At 40.0% G+C, this 22,227-nt stretch overlaps 1 protein-coding gene across 2 annotated transcripts in view; it reads left to right on the top strand.

Moving 5' to 3' along the window:
• SNTB2 (syntrophin beta 2) overlaps positions 1-18,931 on the top strand; it is a 115,868-nt gene extending 96,937 nt beyond the window's left edge. The window contains exons 6-7 of one of the 2 annotated variants that reach the window (XM_038538488.1): positions 10,938-11,122; positions 11,630-18,931. In XM_038538488.1, the coding sequence (XP_038394416.1) occupies positions 10,938-11,122; positions 11,630-11,722 (278 nt within the window). In that variant the 3' untranslated portion in view covers positions 11,723-18,931. Of the gene's footprint in view, positions 1-4,606; positions 4,827-10,937; positions 11,123-11,629 lie in introns of those variants that run through there. The other variant, XM_038538489.1, reaches the window with a different exon arrangement.
• The last annotated feature ends 3,296 nt before the right edge of the window (positions 18,932-22,227 follow it).

Genomic DNA, 22,227 nt, shown 5'->3' with positions numbered 1-22,227 from the left:
CCACGTCAGGTTCCCAGTGCATGGAGCCTGCTTCTCCCTCTGTCTGTGTCTCTGCCTCTCTCTCTCTCTCTCTCTCTCTCTGTGACTATCATAAAAAAATAAAAATAAAAAATAAAAACACAATTTCATAGAATTTTATAAAAAGAGAAAATTTTCAAGGGAAATTCAATTTTCAAGAAAATTCTTTCAAGGGAAGAATGTTTTGTAATTTATCTTTCTTTCCATTGCTTTTGGAAAGTGAGGGATCTCTATGGCTTTAGAACTGCATAGACAGCATTTCTATGGGTCATCTTCTAACACTGGCAGAAGGATAATTTTTTAAATGTTGTCAAAATGACATAATTCTTCAACTCTTCAGTACTTGCTTGATATTTTCCTTACAACCACAATGATGATTCAAGCAGTGACACTAATGGCTAGTAAGACCCCACCTTGGATTTTGACCAAAGCCACCATAACCACACTGTCTTTCTCACTTGTGTGTCTCTTGCCCATTTTCTCTATGGAGTGGTTGGTCACCACATTTTAGGGCTCTGGTTTTTGTCTTGGCCATAGAATGTGCTTTCTGGGTTGTGTCCTCAATGTGAAGGTCTAAAATGGTCTGTGTTCCTTTGGGGAGTCCAAAACACTCAGCCCTTTATAGGCATCTGGGATCACCATATCTTCTTTAAGAATCCAGAGAGAGGGGCACCTGAGTGGCTTAGTCTGTTGGGCATCTGCCTTTGGGTCAGGTCATGATCTCAGGATCCTAGGATCGGCCCCACGTGGGGCTCCCTGCTCAGTGGGGAGTCTGCTTCTCTCTTGCCCTCTGCCCCTCTCCCAGCTTGTTCTGTCTCCCAAATAAATAAATAAAGTCTTTAAAAAAAATCCAGAGATATGTTTCCCAAAACAAAGAATGAAACTTGGATTTTTAATGTTTTTTAGTTTCATGTTTCTTTGGTGTCTGGCAGCTAAACTTCTGGCAAGAAACAAAAATCTGTCCAGTCCCTGGCTCAAGTTGTTTCAATACAGATGGCCTGAGGAAAAAGAGAATAAGTATTGGTTGGGTCCTTATACTTTAAAACAGACAAAAGAAAAAAAATAAAACACAAAAGAAACACATTTTATGGCAGGTATGAACTTTTTAATTTTTTTAAGACTTTATTTATTTATTTATTTATTTATTTGTTTATTTGAGAGTGAGAGAATGAGCAGGGGGTAGTGAGTAGAAGGAGAGGGAGAAGCAGGCAACCTGCTGAGCAGGGACTCCAACATGGGCTTGATCCCAGGACCTGGGATCATGACCTGATCTGATAGCAGATATTTAACTGACTAAGCCACCCAGGTGCTCCAAACTTCTTTATTCTCATTTACAAATACATGTACACTGTCTTAATATTGCCTTGGTAATACTTGCATTTCCGCAATTTAGGTCAACTGGTGTACTTACTAATCACTTACTTTGTATTTAGAACTGCGCCACATGGAGATCTCTGGGTGGCTCAGAGGTTTAGTGCCTGCCTTCAGCCCAGGCGTGATCCTGGAGTCCTGGGATCGAGTCCCACATCAGGCTCCCTGCTGTGTGGAGCCTGCTTCTCCCTCTGCCTGTGTCTCTGCCTCTCTCTCTTTCTCTCTCTGTGTGTCTCTCATGAATAAATAAATAAAATCTTTTAAAAAAAAAAGGAAAAAAAAAAAAAAAAAGAACTGTGCCACATGTATTAAACTGGCCAAAGGTAAACTGCTGTGACGAGAACCAGAATTCCTTTAAAATGTGTTTGTATGTATGTGCATGCATGCACCTAATCTATCATGTCTTAATATGTGTATGCTTACTGTGCATATCCACATTTGCATGCATACACACATTCAATAAGCAAGTTATCCTTCAGATGCATGTTACTGCTTTGTGTTAAATTGTTGGGAAATTCAGAGAGGTTTATTTAAACTATAACTATTGCACATTATACTACATGTTCAGATATCCATGGCCTAAAGAATGTCAGGAAGTTGACAAGAAAAAATCAGTTAAGCCCTGTTTCTCTGTCTCTTGTGTGTTTTAATTATGGTTTACTCATTTGTTTCTTTTTTTGTACAGTTTACTCATTTAGGAAAATTTCAGTGACTACCTATAGGATTTTGCTAGTGAATGTAGTATATGAACTTCATAATGTTCATTTAGATCTAAACCTTTATTAGATTACGGTAGAATTGGGACACCTAGGTGGCTCAATGGTTGGGTGCCTGCCTTTGGCTCAGGTTGTGATCCTAGGATCCGGGATCAAGTTCTGCATTGGGCTCCCTGTGGGGAGCCTGCTTCTCCCTCTGCCTGTGTCTCTGCCTCTCTCTCTCAGTCTGTGTCTCATGAATAAATAAATAAATCTTTATTTTTTTTTTTAATTTTTAAAGTTTTTTTTAAATTTTTTATTTATTTATGATAGTCACACACACAGAGAGAGAGAGGCAGAGACACAGGCAGAGGGAGAAGCAGGCTCCATGCACCGGGAGCCCGACGTGGGATTTGATCCCGGGTCTTCAGGATCGTGCCCTGGGCCAAAGGCAGGCGCTAAACCGCTGCGCCACCCAGGGATCCCTAAATAAATCTTTAAAAAAAAAAAAAGATTACAGTAGAATTGATCAATGATCCTTCTGATACACAAGGACTTTTTCCTTTTGGCAAATATGAACCTCAAGATCACTAGGCAGAGAATGCATTTAATTCCCTCAGGTATATACAACCATTTTCCATTTGTCACAGGAATTCAAAATATGAAAATACATATATGTATATAATTGTTTGAACTTTAAGTATGCTTTTACTTAATTATTTTTTAGACATTTTATTTATTTATTCATGAGAGACAGACAGAAGCAGAGACATAGGCAGAGGGAGAATCAGGCTCCTCACAGGGAGCCTTATGCAAGACTCAATCCCAAGACCCCAGGATCACACCCTGAGCCAAAGGCAGACGCTCCACCGCTGAGCCACCTAGGCGTCCCTAAGTATGCTTTTATTATTTATTTATTTATTTATTTTAATTTTTAAAAAAAATTCAGAATTTTTTTTTGAAAGATTTTATTTATTTATTCATGAGAGACACACACACACAGAGAGAGAGAAAGGCAGAGACACGGGCAGAGGGAGAAGCAGGCTCCATGCATGATCCTGGGTCTCCAGGATCAGGCCCCGGGCTGAAGGTGGCGCTAAACTGCTGAGCCACTGCGGCTGCCCCCTAAGTATGCTTTTAAAGGCTAATTTTATTATACCAATTACTCAAACTATTACAATTTTTTTTTAACTATTACAATTTTTAAATCAAACAAGAACTTTATGAAGATACTCTGCATTTCTGTAATTTTGGTGTCATAAAGACTAAGAAGTAGTAGTAGATACAGGAAGAGTTGCATTAGTAAATATGTAGAAGATCCGCAAGAGGAGAAAAAAATGAGCATTTAAAGTATTTTTAGTATTAGCGTATATGATGAGAGAGTTTGCTTTTACAGTGTTGTCAATTTTGTAAAATTGTCTTGAATTTTTATTCATCTACTGGCCAAATATGGATTGAGTGTATACTTTGTACTTTAACTGGCTATACTAAAATAGGTACAGTAGGAACACCTGGGTGGCTCTGTAGTTGAGCATCTGCCTTTGGTTCAGGGCATGATCCTGGTCCGGGGATCAAGTCCCACATTGGGCTCCCCCTGGGGAGCCTGCTTCTCCTTCTGCCTATGTCTCTGCCTGTCTCTGTGTGTCTCTCATGAATAAGTAAATAAAATCTTAAAAAAAAAAAAAAAAAGAAAAAGTTACGGTAGGCATAAGCCCTGCCTTTTAAGTAAGAAGGACAGAAGCAGAAAGAATAAGTACTTCTCAGAGTTGTTATAAGTCATAAGTGGAATTCCTGTTTCCTCTGACCCTAACACACACACACTTCTTTTTTTTTTTTTTTTTTTTTTAGATTTTATTTATTTAATCATGAGAGACACAGAGAGAGAGGCGGAGACATAGGCAGAGGGAGAAGCAGGCTCCATGCAAGGGAGCCAACGTGAGACTCGATCCCAGGTCTCCAGGCTCACACCCTGAGCTGACGGCAGCACTAAACTGCCGAGCCACCAGGCTGCCCAACACACACATTTCTAATGCAAGTTTTATTACCTCCATTTTTAAGATGAAAGAACTGGGGTTAATGTGGTGAAGGCTTGAATTGGATCTTTTCTGAATCCAAAATCAGTGCCTTCAGCCCCTGATTTTCCCCCTCTAAGTGACTCATTCTTATGTCCAGATTAAACTCTTGGAGGATATATACAGTATCAGTTTCTCTCGATTCATTAAATCAACAAATACTTATTGAGTATTTTATTACTTACGAAGTGCTGTGCTTTGTATGTAATAAGAGAAAAAAATAAATAAGACCTACTTCATGCCTTTGATCAAATAGGTAAAACAAAGGAACATAGTGCCATATTCTTTGTAACCCTGGGCGTGATCAGCCCATTGATTCTACTTGATAGACTGGCATTTTTCATGTGCAGTAACAGAGAATTTTGCTCCAGCCTTTCTCTGAGAGAGTCCTGGGCAATCAGGCCATATTGAACTTACAAAGCCCATTCCCTTCTGTTTTTTTTCTGGAAGACTTAGAAGAGCCCAAGGTGGCACAGTCCTGCAGCTACTGAAGGAAGAGTTTTGCTGGAAATACTGGAACCTTCCAGGGCCTCATACCAAGTAACTGACCCCAGAGCAGCAGAAACAGGATTTGACATTAGGGTCTTTGTCCTTCATGATACACTGGCAATCTCCAGTAGTCTTTCATTTAAAAAGACACACAGTAAAAAAAATTAAAAATTAAAAAATGAAATAAAATAAAAAGACAAAGTAGAAACCATAGGATGTATTTACCAGTATTCATCTTGATGTAACACAATAAATTTATTAATGAACCTTTTCTCCTCTTTGCCTTATTAAATTTTTTACTATTGGAAAACTGCTTAGAAAGTTATCTTTAATGTATGTCATTGTACTCAGCAATATCCCATAGTTTGAAAAAGCCAGCATCTCTCCCACTTAGCAGATTGTGAGGTAGTAGCCAGAGTGCTAGAAGGAAAACTAGGTGGGTGGGGACCATAAGCATCAGGGAAACCATAGGACGAAGGAAAGAAATGGCCAGCAGGGTTAAATGTATCAGTGAGGATCGTTTAGGCTTAATTTAACAGAAAATCCCCTTTAAAACTAGATTAAACATTAAAGAAGTATAGTATCTACATAAAAGAAAGAGCAAGAATAAAAGGTGAGAGGTGGTTTTCCCTTCCCAGTTGTATTTCTTTTTAATCCGATTGAGCCAGTTTGGCTCATGTCTCTACTTTGAACCAACAATAGTCACCAGGGGAAAGCCAAGCTCTGATTGGCTCAGGGGCGATCTATCTACCCTTGAATTTGAAATCACCCTTCTTTGAAACACATGAGGAAAGAGTAGAAACCTGATTAAAATTGGGGTTTGACTGTAAAAGAAGAATGGAGAAATAGAAACTGGGTATACATCTGACAGTGAGTACTTAAAAATATCAAGACAAGAACTGGTTGGATTCAGCAACATGTAGATGATTATTGGTGTCCTTGGGGGAAAGATGCTTCATGAGGGCAGTGGCAGACTGCAAGAGGGCTGAGGATTGAATGGGAAGTGAAACATGGATAAACTCATTAAAAACAGCTCCTTTTGGGCAGCCCGGGTGGCTCAGCAGTTTAATGCTGCCTTCAGCCCAGGGTGTGATCCTGGAGACCAGGGATTGAGTCCCACGTCAGGCTCCTGCATGGAGCCTGCTTCTCCCTCTGCCTGTGTCTCTCTCTCTCTGTCTCTCATGAATAAATAAATAAAATAAAATTAAAAAAACAGCTCCTTTTTTTTTTGTTAAGATCTTATTTACTTATTCATGAAAAACAGAGAGAGGCAGAGGGAGAAGTAGGCTCCCCACGGGGAGCCCCATGTGGGACTCAAGCCTGGGGACTCCTGGATCACGTCCTGAACTGAAGGCAGACTTTCAACCGCTGAGCCACCCAGGCATCCCAAAAAACAGCTCCTTTAAAAAGAAAGAGAGAGGCTCCTGACAGGCTCAGTTGATAGAGCATGGGACTCCTGATCTTGGGGTTGTAAGTCTGAACCCACACTGCATATAGAGAGTACTTAAAAATAAAATATTTTTTAAGATTTTATTTATTTATTCATGATAGTCACACACAGAGAGAGAGAGAGAGAGAGGCAGAGACACAGGCAGAGGGAGAAGCAGGCTCTATGCAGGGAGCCCGATGTGGGATTCAATCCCGGGTCTCCAGGATCGCGCCTTGGGCCAAGGGCAGGTGCTAAACCGCTGCGCCACCCAGGGATCCCAAAAATAAAATCTTTTAAAAGAGAGAAGAAAGGTGAGGGGTTGAGTAATGGCATTTCTTCTAATAATGAGAGGTTTGAACATTTAAAATGTTAATGGGAGAGATCTAGTTTAAAGGGAAATGTTGAAGGGCTCCTGGGTGGCTCAGTTGGTTGCTTGCCTGACTTTTATTTTTAAGGTTTTAATCATTTGAGAGAGAAAGAGCGCACAAGTTAGGAATGGCAGAGGAGGGGGAGAAGCAAACATGCCTTTGATCAGGGAGTCCAACATAGGGCTCAATCCTAGGACCCTGGAATCATGACCTGAGCCAAAGGCAGACACTTAACTAAGCCACCCAGGCACCCTGAGCAGCTGACTCTTTTTTTTTTTTTTTTTTAAGATTTTATTTACTTATTCATGAGAGACACAGAGAGAGAGAGAGAGAGAGAGAGGCAGAGACACAGGCAGAGGGAGAAGCAGGCTCCATGCAGGGAGCCCACTGAGGGACTCGATCCTGAGACTCCAGAATCATACCCTGGGCTGAAGGCAGATACTCAACCGCTGAGCCACCCAGGTGTCCCTGCAGCTCACTCTTGATTTCAGCTCAGGTCATGATATCAGGGTTGTGAGATTGAGCTCCGTGATGGGTTCCATGCTGGGTGCAGAGTCTGCTTAAGATTCTCTATCTCTCTGCAAAAAAAAAAGAAAAAAAGATTCTCTCTCTCCTCCTCCTTCTGCCCCTCCCCCCTGCATGGACCCATTCTTTCTCTCTTAAAAAAAAAAATTGAGTGTAATGATCGAACCTTAAATGTGAAGTCAGAGAATTTTCTAATGGGCGTTATTAATGATACAGAGAGATTCTCCTCAGAGAACTTGGTTCAGAATGATTGAGCATGGATGAGAGTACATGTGGTAAACTGGAGATTCCTTGTTTTAGGTGGTTAGTGTGCGCATAGCCTTCCCCATACCATCTCTCACCCCATCCCTGATCACTACCTTGTCCCTGACCCCTATTCCAGGTTGTGGGTGGGTGATGAAGTAGGTCTCAGGGTTGAGATGAACGTAGAGAATTGATGAGAGTATCTGTTGAACGTATTACTTGGTAATAAAATTTTCCAAAATTTGAAACTGAAATTTTCAGTTTCCAAAATTCCAAATTTTCTAAATTTGAATCTGTTGAACGTATTACTTGGTAATAAAATTTTCCAAAAACCCTGAAAGTTTGGGATGCCTGGGTGGCTCAATGGTTGAGCATCTGCCTTCAGCTCAGGGTGTGATCCCGGGGTCCTGGGATCGAGTCCCATGTCAGGCTCCCTGCATGGAGCCTGCTTCTCCCTCTGCCTGTGTCTTTGCCTCTCTTTCCGTCTCTGTGTGTCTCTCGTGAATAAATAAAATAAAATCTTAAAAAAAAAAAAACAACCCTGAAAGTTTGAGATTTTTAGAGGAGTTAAAATGTCACAATTAACTAATTCTGGTGTATAGTATTCACTCAACAAAGTGTCCACTGTTATGCTTGTCATTGTTACTTAAGCCCCAGCAAATTAGTGCCTCCAATTAAGCGTTTTTTCAGTTTCCCAGTTAGTCTACCCCCTTCCTCTATCTTCCCAGTGTCTTGTCCATCTCCCTAGTATAGGACTTAGTTCATTCTTCCGTATTCATATTTCCTTTTCTTTCTCTCTCACTAGTCTGAATAAGATGTATCTGTTATTTAGCTCTGTATCTCACAGCACCTAACACATAATATAACATGTAGCTATGTATCTGGCACATAATAAGTGCTCTAAACAATGACTTCTTGGGGTGCTGGCGTGGCTCACTTGGTTGAGCATCTGACTCTTGGTTTCAGCTCAAGTCATGATCCCAGGATGTTGAGACTGAGCCCCAATTTGGGCTCTGAGCTCAACAGGGAGTCTGCTTGACATTCTTTGTCTTCCTTTCCCTATGTCCCTCCACCGACTCTTTCTCTAAAATAAATAAATCTTAAAAAAAAAAAAAAACCCACAATGATTTCTCCAGTGTAGTTTGTGATGACCAATCTGTCATCCTTACTGCCCTATGAAAGCAAAGAATTTAAAAAATAGCAATAAATGATTTAATGGACAAACAAACCAGCAAACTAACACATAATTCACAACTTTACTAGACTGTTAAGTCTTCATGTAGTTTTCTAATTATTCTGGGTCTAGGCTTATGAAGTCGCTTCCCCTAACTTGAGCTCTTAACACCATAAACCCACATTGTACCCTCCAAAAGGAACACAAAGCCCCCATTGCTGGGCACTAGATGTTTCTCTTCCTCCCTTGATTACCTCAAAAACTGTGGTATTTTTTCTGTTTCTTAAACTTTAGTATTTGATGTTCTGTGATTGTTCTTGAATGCTGCTGTTGTGTCTTTTTATATTTCTGACAACAGCTCTGTTAAGCAAAATCAGCACATTACCTTTTTTACTGACTTACCTATAAATTGAGTTGCATAGTGGATTTACAGCCCATAAAAGGATTTTAGTTGAATCAGGATGGTTGTAATAAGCCACTGGGAACAGCTCAAAGCTTCACTAAGTCCTAGATCCTGTCCCATCAGAGTAGGGCCACTTATCACAGCTGCCTGCCCTCCAGGCACTCACACACACACTCACATATTTGTTAAATCAGTCAGAGGCTTTTTGCTCTTTAGTGCACTACTCCTGACACCATCTGAGGATGAGAGGTGCCAGGTACTTAATCACCATTGCTTCACTATGTTTACCTACCATTTAGGGAGAAACCACTAAACTAAGAACTATTAGGCACAGTATTGTTATGACCAATTTATATTTTCAAAATTATCTGGTATTAATTATAATTTTAAATTAAAACAAACTCACTTCTAAACCCAAACATATTCGGTGTAACGTCCTTCCTTTCAAATTTGAAATGATCATAAACAATATTCTGTTTTTCTTTTTCAAAATTTGAGATCGAGTCTGTGGGGCTTGATCTCAGGACCCTGGGATCATGACCTGGGCTGAAAGCAGACACTTAACCAACTGAGCCACCCAGGTGCCCCAGTTTTTTCTTAAGTAACATGCAGACACTACATTTGCTTTCCTTTCCTTCCCTCATGGGGGGAAACAATCCTAAACAGAACCTTTAGGAAACTTCTTTTTATGCTGTTAATGACTTGGCTTTGCTAGTTGCAGTCACCTGATCTGGCCCCACTAGCGACACACCTGGAGGCAGAAATACTCACCCACCTGCGTGGCGCCTTCTCTAGCCAGTGCGTCAAGAACAGATCCTTGTTCTTTGAGCTTTTCTTTTCTGGACTAGAACTGACCCCTCTCTTCTAATCAGATTTCACTATCCTAGACTATGCCAAGGCTTCAGGGATGTTGATAGAATAAAATTCTCATGAAAACTGTATCCTGGTTGCTTTGATTAGAATCTGTTCTTCCTCCAAACCCTTAGCTATTTATTCGGAGATCATTGCATTGAATTACTTTCTACAAGTAGTTTTATCCATGTTTCGCCCCTGAGGTTTTTTTTCCTGAGGATAACTAATATTCGAAGTCTTTTGTCCAAAATCCTCTTCTTTAAGTTGTGCTGAGAAGGGACACTGCCAATATTTGTCTGTTCTTCTTTCTTATTCCTTATTTTTAAACACAGATCTGTCTTAACTAATTGAATGTTTTTGCAAGTGGAGTAAAAGAATACCCTGATTGGTCTGGGTAGGAGGACTCACTTATTTGGAAGCTACTTTTTGTGACCGAGCATAGTGTGACTCTGATCCTTTATTGAAGTTCATCTTTCCAAGGGCTGAGTTAATTTCCAGGTCTCAGAGGACCTTATACTTGTAGCTCCGATACTAACAAAACTGCTCACATGTTATTGAAACAGAAACTTCACCAATCTTGACAGAAGGCATGTGTCGTCTTGATTAAAGTTTTTTTTCCCCTATCAATTCAGATCAATCCTTTGAATTTTATCTTTGACAGGACTGACATTGGCTAACTATAGCCACTACCTTCAATAATGAACATTATCTTCATCCTCTTCACCAATACCAACCAAACCATGTTACTACCCCTAAAAGGCATCTCTGCCTTTTCTCGTTTGTTTTTTTTTCTTCTTGCTCACTGAAAACCTTTCTGTATTGCCTATCCAGTCTGACCTATTCTTTAGGGCTTGTCTGAAGTCCCAACTCCTCCAGGAAACTTTTCCTTGATTTTGGCCTTATTCGTTCTAGTGTTTTAGTCATGTTCTATACATTCTACCTAATACAGTTAGGAATTTCATGTTTATGCCTATTCATTTATGAAGTCCTTGAGAGCAGGGACCGTGCCTGTTACTTCTGCACACACGGTCTACTGCCAGGCCCAATGTTTAATAGATACTCACTGAATCAAACTGAATCAGATCAGGTGTCATAGAAAAAGATACTTTTTTTCTCGCCTCAATCAAGATGTTGATCCAAGCAACCAAAACAAAACTTACTTTAAGGAGTTCTAAATCAGGTAGGTATCACATATTCTCAAGTAAAGATTCTTTTTCCTTTAAGTCAGAAGCATCCTTTTCCACTTGATAACTAAAGTAGTAACTTTATCAATGATGGATTTTCCTTGTCTTCAACAGGCTGCACACTAAATGGCCAAGAGGTAAGATTGACTGTCCACTATGAAAATGGGTTCACCATCTCCAAGGAAAATGGAGGTTCCAGCAGCATATTGTACCGCTACCCCTTTGAAAGGCTGAAAATGTCTGCTGATGATGGCATCAGAAATCTGTACCTGGATTTTGGTGGTCCTGAGGGAGAACTGGTAAGGGTGTTTCTGAAAAGTATGTTTAATAGGTATTATCTTTCTTTCTCATTGTTTCTTACCTTCTATATAGAAAATTATGGATTGATAGTCCATCTGGAGTCAGGAGATTGTTCTTCAGATTTCAAGATGTATTGGATTCTGGTTTCGGGTTTGTGTGTACACGTGTGTTTTTCTTTTACCCACGCTAGGAAATCATTCCTTTTTTTTTTCTTTTAAAGATTTTATTGATTGGGGCAGCCTAGGTGGCTCAGCGGTTTGGTGCCGCCTTCGGCCCAGGGCCTGATCCTGGGGTTCTGGGATCGAGTCCCACGTCAGACTCCCTGTGTGGAGCCTGCTTCTCCCTCTGCCTATGTCTCTGCCTATCTCTGTGTGTGTGTGTGTCTCATGAATAAATAAATAAAATCTTTTAAAAATGTAGAATATCTCATCCAAATGTGTTTATTTTGTTTCTGTTTATGAAAGCTTCTGTGTGTGGTAGTGATAATTCATGTGCTTTCTCCACAGACCATGGACCTGCACTCTTGTCCGAAGCCCATCGTATTTGTGTTGCACACATTCTTGTCAGCCAAAGTCACTCGCATGGGACTGCTCGTATGAGCAGCAAAAAATCAGAAAAGAGTCTTGAATGTCACAAGAAGTATTTCCACCTCAAAAAAAAAAAAAAAAAAAAAACACAAAAAGCACAAAAAGCAAGCTCTTTGCTCTCTCCTCCAGCACAGTGCCTTGACAAGAACCTGCAGATCACTGCTGAACAGTAACCGTGTTTAAAGAAGAGCCTGCCTTTCACAAGCTACCTTTGCCAGAAATTCTAGGACTCTAATAAGCTCCAAACTGAAGCTGTTGATTTATTGCCTCGTTTCCCAATGTGGTTTCTAAGTCACTAGGTTTATTTCCCCTGTGAAGAAGGATGGTTCGTTGTGGGGTTTTTTGGGGGACATAATCAAATATCCATGAGTTGTTTTTGTTTCTTCTTGCAGGATTTGTTTCAAGCTTAGCCTTGGTGTCTGGCTTAGTTCAACCATCTCTTCCCACATGCTAGTTGACAGCCGCCTGTGCTTCTTGGCCATTCCAAATAGGCTGTACATTCTGTCAAAGGCTACTGTCACTTAATCCTTCCACCTTTCGAAGTCCTCGAATTGCACACCAAAGCATTCTCCCATCTGTCTTGGCTCTCGTGCATCTCACCCTGGTCATCATCACCTTTCCAACACACCACAAGCTTTGTCACTCATCAGTGCTAACATTAGGACTTAAAATTTGTGAAATTTTATTAGTGTTGCCTTCCACTCCCTTTCTAGTGGTGACCAAGTTGGAAACCACTGATCTGAAAGAAGAGGTTTGCTTGCTTTAGATTTTTCTGATTTATCTTTGGTAGGAGCCAGGGGATGATAAGATTTCTTTTAAAAGAAAATCCTCATTTTAGCCTAAGCCATTTTTTATTGCTTACCAAATGTGCCTTTGGTTAGGGTTAGTGGAGCTTTATTAGTCACTATTTGAATAACTGGATATCACTGCCATTCCAGGGAGATCATCCATCTTAGTTTTGAAGAATAGACTTTGAGATGAATTTCCTTAGTAGTGTCTTTTCTAGTGGGCAGATCTCATTGAGGAAGATAAATCCTGGAGAGCCCACTAGCTTAAAGAGTAGGCTCTGCCTGTAAAGCCAGCTCTTCAGCACAAACATCATATTGAGCTGTTTTGGGCTTTGTGAGCCCATGCAGGATCCTGGCCCTGGTCCTCTCCCTTTGTGGCAGCAGAGTGGCATGGACAGGCAGCTGCTAACTCAGTGATGTTGGCATAGTAATGCATTCTGCAGTGGGCAGGGTGACGAGACCATGGAACAGTTTCCTGGGTTTTGCTAAGCATTGCCAGATGTCATCATTAGGACTTAGTACCAGTAAGATTGCTGATTTTGTAGTATTAAAGAATCACGCTCAGCTTGTTTTTCCTGATAATGAGGGAGGTATATATCTGAAAACATTTAAAATAGTATAATAGCTGTATAAGATGTCAAGATTACCACAGCCCCCAGATCTGAAAGAAAAGGTTATATTGACTTGGATGTTCTCTGAAGGAAAGTCTAGGAACAGTTCTCACGAGATTTACCAGGAGTGCCATAAAGAAGATGTGAGCATTCTGGAGAGTGGAGGAGAGGGTAGCACTCCAAATAGGAAAAACCCACAACCATAAATGCAAAACATGAGCTATTTGGTGTGAGTCCAGACTGACCTAGGTGGAACATCTTAAAGAGCAGATTCATGAGGAGAGAGTTAGTGAATTAGACAATGTAACCCCATTGTCTCCCCTCTGCCTGTCGGTCAGTCCTCCTTGTACATGAGATTAACCACATGTAGAGGCCAGGGAGAGAGAACTGTTCTTCCCCCAGCTACAGTTCTAGAAATGTTATTTGATCCACCTAAAACTGGAAATTGAAATCTAGAGTATGTCTTTCAAGAACTTTATCTTTTAGGGATTTATAAACCTATGTTTGGTTCCATGTGAAGTAAATTTGCAAGGGAACAAAAAAATAGAATCTTGAAGGTCCAGCTATGATTTCTGGAAGCAGAATTTCAACACATAATACCCTCAGATAAGGGAGCTTAGACACTCTTTGCCATGAAAGCATTATTAACCTGAAAAGTTGCACATGCAGCCACAGACTGCAGCAAAGCCATTTGTTTGGGGTTTTTTGTTGTTGGTGGTGGTGTGAAAGGCTAAGCCACTGAGAATATTTTCAGGGGGAACTTCTAAGCCCTGGTGCTCATAAATTCTATGAAAAAGGTCTCTAAAAAAGATGTGATGAAGATGTGAGCAGGAGAAGGTAAGGCGTGTGAGCCATTTTGACTCATTTTGTTCAAGCTTGAACTGTCACATATAACACCAAGGTCCATAGGGTTTTTTTTGTTTTGTTTTGTTTTTTAATCTTTGGAGTCTTAATGTGAAATAAAAATATGTGGGAGGTTTCCTTTGACCACTAGCACCCCTGACAGCAAGAGCCCTTAAGCTGCTTTTTTAACATCAGCAGCTTTCCAATCATCATCATGGATGACCAGGTTGTTCTTCAGTTAAGTGTGTTTGTGGAATTTTCAAACCACAAATGAAGTGCTTTTTATGAATGGGACAGCCTAGATAAATAGGTATTTTGTATTAAGATGCCAAAATATGGCAAAATATTTTCAAATGGTAACTAAAAATGGGCATTTTTGGTATTTCACATATTTTATAGAACAGCTTAACTTGTCATTTCTTTTTCATTTTGAATTGGGAATATTGTTGGGAATGTTGTGGGCTTCCATGTGTAGAATGGAAACTGCAGAGTAGTGTCCACCTCATCCCAATGGACCCGCTTCCTGTGCTCTCAACTAACCCCAGACCTGGGGCTTAGACATCTTCTCCATATTCCACACAGATGTGTCTACCAGTAGCCAATTGGCATGTGAAAATTCTTCCTCACTCCCTAAATTTCTCATTTTGCTCTCCAAAAAAAGAAAGAAAGAAAAGGCTCAGTTATTTCTTTTCTGAAAAAGGTAAGCCCTTTCCTGAAGTTATCAAACAAACCTTATCTGAAAATTAGTTTCTAAGATCTTATATGAAGAAATACTTTAATGTATGTTTATACAGTATTTATTAGATAGTTATAACTGTAAACTCACCTATCTAGTAGACAGTTTCAGGTTAAATATTGGAACATGCACAAGCAATCAAAAATATTACATTAAATGTCATTCATCTATTTTAAAGCCATGTTTTAGCACTTTTTAGGCTAGGTAAAGTCTGATAGTGCCTGCTTTTATCAGCTGTACCCTCACAACTTTATTGTGGAACATTATTAGATGGCAGGAGAGGTTGAATTATTTATTTTTTATATTTTTATAAGTGGAAAAATCTAACCAACAAATGATTAAAGTTGTCTCTGATTATTTTCCTAATTTATCTTCCTAAGTAGAATGGCAACAAAGCTTTTTTCAGCTGATTAAATGCACTTAGCTAATAAACCAAAATTTATTCTTTTTTTTAAATTTAGCTGTGTGGAATCTGGACAAGATTATGTTTCTCCCAGAAAAAGTTTTCATTGTAAATGATTTTGATGGACAGAAGTGTGACCACTTTTGAGAAAAGGTTGTGATGGATTTTTTTTTTAATTTTGTGAGAACCTCCAGGTCTTCTTGTTTAATTTATATGCATGTGGATATATTTGTATGTTTTCAAAAACATAGAAGAATCTCCATATTTTTAAATGCAAATTATATTGTAAGCTGCTATGCAAATTCTATTAAAAGCCCTACCTACTTAAAAGTTAAACATTTTTGAAGCTTTCAGGGAAGACCTGTAGACTTAAGCACTTTCTCTGCTTTTTTGTGTCTTATCTTGGACATTTACGCTGAACTTTGTTCTTATTATTTTCACTGGTTATAAGCTATTGATTGTACATAATATTGAAATTATCCAAATATCCAGCATACATTTCATTGTCACTGCCATCCACCATTGACACCATGAATGAATGGCTGGTTAGAAAGCCAAAGGTCATCTTTTTTCGATTGCTAATGAAGAAGTAAAATGCCAGATCTCTTTGGTCTCAAAGCAGATTGCTCTGGTCAGATCAAATAAGGAAAAGAGACTTCTTTAAATTTGGGACTTTGCTTAAACTTTAAGTTGAATTTGACCATAATCATATTCATTCTTTTTGTATGTATATCTCCATCAGGTCTATAATGTACCAGGTAGTATTATATTATATTCTGTCTTGAGTTTGAAAATCTCTTTCAGTTAAATTTGTTATTGTGGCTTTTTTTTCCCTCTTGAAGATGAAAGCAGAGGAATCTGCCATTTGCTACTGTTCTGTTTCTCAAGATTGCTTGGTAATCTAGAATTCTTTTGACTTTCTACATAGCGTCTTCAAAGATTGACAGTAGCAGTCTCTCCCCTGCCGCCTTTTTTAAAACTGTCTCCTTCCCTGTGCTGGGTATATAGACAATAAATGTGTGATAACAGACAGTTATAAAATAATTATGTTATATATCAGGATTATGTGTTTTTGAGCAACATAGCTACTCCTATCATGTAATGATAAGTGAAATTTATGCTAGAAATAGACTACTTAGTGGCAGATTTGAAACCATTTCTCTTTAAAGAAAAATCTGGCAAATTCTATCAAAGCATAGAATTTTTAGTTAAAATAAAGTACCAAAAATAGGTTCATAGAGCACACCTGTACATCTGTTGTCTTTTTTTGATACTAGCTAAACTACCAACTGAAAGAACAGTTGTTATGTATTAACAAAATACTTTTATAAGATTTCTTCTTTTGTTTCAAAACTGATAAACTTGAGCTTAATCTCCTGCCACCTCTTCTTCTTCCCACTTCAGGTGACTGAACCAAAGCACATTTAAGTTTTAAAAGTGATTCTGCATTTGATGTGATTCATAAATAATGCCATTTGCAAATGACTCCTTGTTCTCTAATGAAGGTTTGATTATATTCAACAAAAATCTACCATCTGAACTGTAATCCTTGAATTGCTCCAAAATAGATTGGTTGAAACCAAAAAGCTATTAATAGAGAAATGATACTTTATTGTATTGTTAGATTAGCTACTCTGGTAGATTTCTAGTACCTTTACTCAGTCCTCTTGTTATCCTACCTCCATGCTGTTGACACGCTTTATTTTAGTTTCTGAGTCCCTCTTTATCCTAGTCACATTTTATACCCTTGGAACTTGAGTGCTCTATCACCTCTTCCAAAGTGATAGAGAAGTCTCTCAGGAATACAGAAAAAGGTTCTTTGGGGGCCTGGAGGAATTCTGAAACTGCAAGGCTAATGAATGACATACTAATTCAAGTATTGTTTCATCTAATAAGCATTTATTAGGCACTCCCAAGGGTCCAGAAGAAAGTTCCTGCCCTCAAGTAGCACATAATCCATTATTTCTCAGTTACACCATGCCATATATCAATCAAGCAGCCGTTAAATAATTAAGCACTTAATACCTTTACCAAAATACATCTGTAGTTCTCCTGTGGCTAACTGGAAAATGTTTAAAATGATGCTCAGTCTTTGGTTCATGCTAATGTGAAAGAACTCCAAGTACATTTAAGTAGGTCATTCTTTTTATTATGCTTAATTTTCTTAATGCAAAATTAGACTTTAGTGGGGTGCCTGACTGGCTCAGTTGGCGGAGCAGGTGACTCAGTCTCGGGGTTGTGAGTTTGAGCCTCACATTGGGTCTACAGATTACCTAAAAATAAAAATCTTAAAGAAAAAATAATTAGACTTTAGTTTGGAAGGAAACATGTAGAATATCCCTAGGAATAAATCACACCAATAACAAAACTTAAGCTCTGTTCCCAAAATAGATCAACAGGAAAATCTTTTTTAAAAACTGCTCAAAAAAAAAAAAAAAACTGCTCCTTTTAACTATAAATAGCAAAGCTGAGTGTATATTTACAAGTTGTGCTGATCCATGCACTTCCACACTTAATCCTTTACACCTCATTGGCTGAAAAGTCCTTATACATGGTAAAAGGAATATTTGTAATGATGTGTCAAAATGCAGATATTTTAAACCTAGCAAAATTTCACTTATTCTAGAACACATTGACACTCAAACTCAATAAAAAGGACACCTAAAGGAAACAAGAGAGGCTAATTGAATTTTTCCATAATTTTCATACAGTGACAGTCCCCTTCCATCCACCATACCTTCTTCCATTTTTGACCAGGGTCAGCTTTTAAGGCAGCTTCCTTCGTCATACCCAGAAAGTACCTCAGTCACCTGTGATTGGAATCGCACAGGGAACAGAGTCTCATGGGCTCACTCCCCTTTGTTTTCAAGCGTCCTGGAGTAGTGCAGCACAAATTAGGTCATGCCTATGATGTGTTGGCCTTTACACCTACCCTTTGACAATCAGGTGCTAATGATTATGTTATTGGAACCAGCACATAAGTATTGTCGTGTAAGTGTCTGCTCCTCCTAGGTCGGCAGAAGTGCTTTTCTCCTGTCTTAGTCCTGTTCTAGAGGGTGTCTGTCCCATGTTCCACTTCTGTTTTGTGAATTACTAGAATATGGGGAAGAGGAAGTAATTTCAACTAAGTTTTGGGTTTGGCACAATCATCAGTCTCCATGATATTCTTCACACCTGTGGCAAGTCTATCCTTATTACAAGAATCAATTTTACTTTTGTATTTTTTTCCCAGCTTAAGACTCCAGTATTATGTTTACAGTCTGTTGGATGTGTTCAGCATGGTAAGACCTTGGTGCCCAAAGAATTTGTTTCCCTTTTGGTACCAGACCCAAGGTCTTCTAGAAGATAATGTGGCAAACCACTACCTATGAAGGCCTATATTGGCTAATCTGTGCAAATTCTGATTATACTCCCTTGTATGTATTTTGTTCCACACAACAAGTATTAGGTTTTAGAAAGCTAGAATAATACTTCTACAAAAGAATTAAAAGTATGTGACATTCTGGTTTTTCTTCTTTTTAGAACCTTGTTATTTAAACAAGACTTCTTTTTAAGTGTTGTTTAAATTTAGTTATCAAATCCTCTGGTATCACCAGACTACCAAATCAAAACTTATGGCATAAAACAGGGCAGTATTTGTGTTCTTAATAATTAAAAAAAAAAGCTTTATGTGTACTCTATAAATATAAATGCATAGACAACACTTCCCCTTGAGTTGCACATCAACATATAGCATTGTACATTACAATGACAATTTGTAACTTAAGGGTATTATATATATAAATACATATACCTTTGTAACCTTTATACTGTAAATAAAAAAATGCTTTTAGACTTGTATTTTTTCTTTTCTTTTTATGTTAAAATGTTTTCAAACCTACAGGAAAATTTCAAGAGCAGTACAAGGATCTCCTACACCCTCTTCACTCTGATTTCCCAGTTGTTAGCATTTTACATTTGTTCTGGTATCCTCTCTTGCCTTCCTCTGACATTATGCTCTATCTATCTCACTTAAATCCTCAGTGTGTACCTCCCAAACACAACAAGACTCTCCTGCATTGCCACCGTTCCACCCTTCCCACCAGGTAGTCAACACCGGCACACCACTATCTCCACCACCACCACCACCCAAACCACAGACCACATTTACCTGGTGCCAGTTGTCCCAGCAGCGTCTCCTTTTCCTTTCTGGCGCAGGATCCTATCCAGTACCACAAGTGCCAGTTGGTTGTCATGTCTCATCAGTCTCTTCTGGTGCAGCAGATTTAGGGCAATCCAAACTCTTAAAAACCTAGTTTTGTTTCTAGTTCCACCACTGACTTTCACTGATAGGAACTTAATCATTGGATCAAACTGAGCTTTATTATACTCTGAGTCACACAGAGGAGTGGAGATGGTTTCTTAGGAGTCATAAGAGGAATCATCAGCTCTCCATTTATTTGGGCATCAGTCACTCAATGTGCACGAGATTTTGCCCTGGCCCTACCTCTCCAAACTGTTACTCACTTGAACTTGGTTTTTATTCCTAGTCTTGGCCCCCACCCTCCTGACAAGGATTCCTTAACAAAATTGTTAAGAACCCACTCCTTGGGGCAGCCCAGGTGGCTCAGCGGTTTAGCACCGCCTTTGGCCCAGGGCCTGATCCTGGAGACCAGGGATCGAGTCCTGCATCGGGCTCCCTGCACGGAGCCTGCTTCTCCCTCTGCCTGTGTCTCTGCCTCTCTCTCTCTCTCTCTGTCTCTCATGAATAAAAAAATAAAATCTTAAAAAAAAAAAGGAAGAACCCACTCTTGGTACCTGGGTGGCTCAGTCAGTTAGGCATCAGCCTTTGGCTTGGGTTGTGATCCCAGGGTCCTGGGATCAAGCCCTGCACTGGGCTCCCTGCTCAGCAATGGTTCTACTTCTCCCTCTGCCCCTGATTTGTGTTCTCTCCATCTCAAAATAAGTAAAATCTAAAAACAAAACAAAACAAACAAACAAACAAAAAAACCCACTCCTTGGCATGAGCCCTAGAATGCTGGTGTTTGTGAAGTCTGATTTTACTAGATTGTATTGGCTAAACAGAGTTGACTCATTTGTCCAAGCTCAGGTTTACAAGTGCCACCCTGTTAGCATCAGCCCAATCCAATCTGTGAAAGTGCTATGCCAGAAAGAACAAATGGAACTGTGTATTTGCAAGTCAATGACTTTCTACCTGAAGTGTGGGAGCTCTAATGTGTGGGAGCTGAGAATCTGATTTCTGCCCTAGTAAGAAAGTTAGAATATGAAGTTCTCAATCTGATTCAAATTTATGAAGCCTAAACATGCTGTATGTACCAGTACAAAAATGATATTTAGTGCCTTTATTTCCCCTCTCCCTCCTCCACTGACTCCTCCATCCCCAGCAATGGCAACACCACTGTAGAACTGAGGGGTTCTCAGAGTTTGTTTTCAAGCTACCCTCCAAAGAGAAAGTCAATAATGGGTGACCAAATGAGATGGGGAGGGGGTCCCCATTTCCTGCCATCAGAAGCAGCTGCTCACCACTGAGCTTCCCTCCAGGAGGGGGAGCGTCCCCTGGGAAGCTGTGCTTTGTCAGTAGGGTCAGTGTCTCTGTACTGCAGGCTCCTGAAAGAAGCTAAGCAAGAGTCGTAAGAAAGCTGAATAAGCAGAACAAAGAGAAGGTGAACACAGCCAGTGGATCTCAAGCCCAGCCCTGGCTATGTGCTAAGTTGTGCCCCACCAAATTTATAGGCTAAGCCCAACCCCCCACATCTCAGAAGGTGACTACATTTGGAGATAGGCAAACACAAGATGCAACTGGGGGCAGCCCGGTTGGCTCAGCGGTTTAGTGCCGCCTTCAGCCCAGGGCCTGATCCTGGAGACCCGGGATCGAGTCCTGTGTCAGGCTCTCTGCATGGAGCCTGCTTCTCCCTTTGCCTGTGTCTCTGGTGCTTGTCTCTCATAAATAAATAAGACCTTTATTTTTTTTTTAATTTTTTTATTTATGATAGTCACAGAGAGAGAAAGAGAGAGAGACACAGGCAGAAGGAGAAGCAGGCTCCATGCACCAAGAGCCCGACGTGGGACTCGATCCCACGTCGGGTCTCCAGGATCGCGCCCTGGGCCAAAGGCAGGCGCCAACCTGCTGTGCCACCCAGGGATCCCAAGACCTTTAAAAAAAAAAAAAAAAGAGGCAATTTGGTTAAAATGAGGCCGTTAGAGTGGGACCTCATCCAATCTGGCTGGTGTCCATAAAAAAAAAAAAAAAAAAAAAGGAAACTTAAGGGTGCCTGAGTGGCTCACTCCGTTAAGCATCTGCCTTTGACTCAAGTCATGATCCCAGGGTCCTGGGATCTAGCCCCTCATCTCCCTGCTCAAAGAGGAGCCTGCTTCTCCCTCTCCTTCTGCCACTCCCTCTGCTTGTGCTCATGCATGCATGTGCTTTCTCTATCAAATAAAGTCTTAAAATAAAAAAAGGAACTTGGACAGAGATAAGGGATGGACACTTATCTCTTATCCAAGAGATAAGCTTGGACACTGCATGTGCATACAGGAAAGACCCTGTGAGGACACAGCAAAATACAGCCATCCGAAAGCCAATGAAAGAGGCCCTAACCCTGCTAACAACTTGATCTTGGACTTGGAGCCTCCAGAACTATGGAGATAATTTCTCTTGTGTAAGCCCCCCAGTCTGTGGTATCCTGTGATGGCAGCCCTAGCTGACTAAACACACGGCCTTCCACTTTAATTCTGTCTCCCAATTCATACAGCCCATTCAGTGTGTGGATTTAGTGCTCTTAACTCCGCCTCACTCTCATCCACCAGTAGGGTCCCTGTCTTTAATTTGCTCACTTACTACTTCTTAATGAACTCATTATTAATACTTCTAGCATATATTGAGTGAGTCCCTATCAAGCCTTGGAAAAGACTCAGCCCTGCCCTCTTGATGTAGGACAGTGCCTATGCCAAGTGCAAAACAGCAAATACAAGCCTCCCCACCCCACACAGCTCTGTCAGTGTCTGCCTCTGCCTATCTGAGCCTTATTCCGGTTTCTTAAATTCCACTAATGGTCTCCATAGGGCCGCAAGACCTTTATACAGACTGTTTCATCAACCTGGAGTGTTCTTAATCCTGCCTCATCCCTCAAACCTCT

The sequence above is a fragment of the Canis lupus genome, chromosome 5, assembly GCF_011100685.1.
Source record: "Canis lupus familiaris isolate Mischka breed German Shepherd chromosome 5, alternate assembly UU_Cfam_GSD_1.0, whole genome shotgun sequence".
In the NCBI taxonomy this organism is placed as follows: Eukaryota; Metazoa; Chordata; class Mammalia; order Carnivora; family Canidae; genus Canis; species Canis lupus.
Note: the sequence above shows the minus strand (reverse complement) of the source record. Positions and strands in the feature narration are given on the sequence as shown.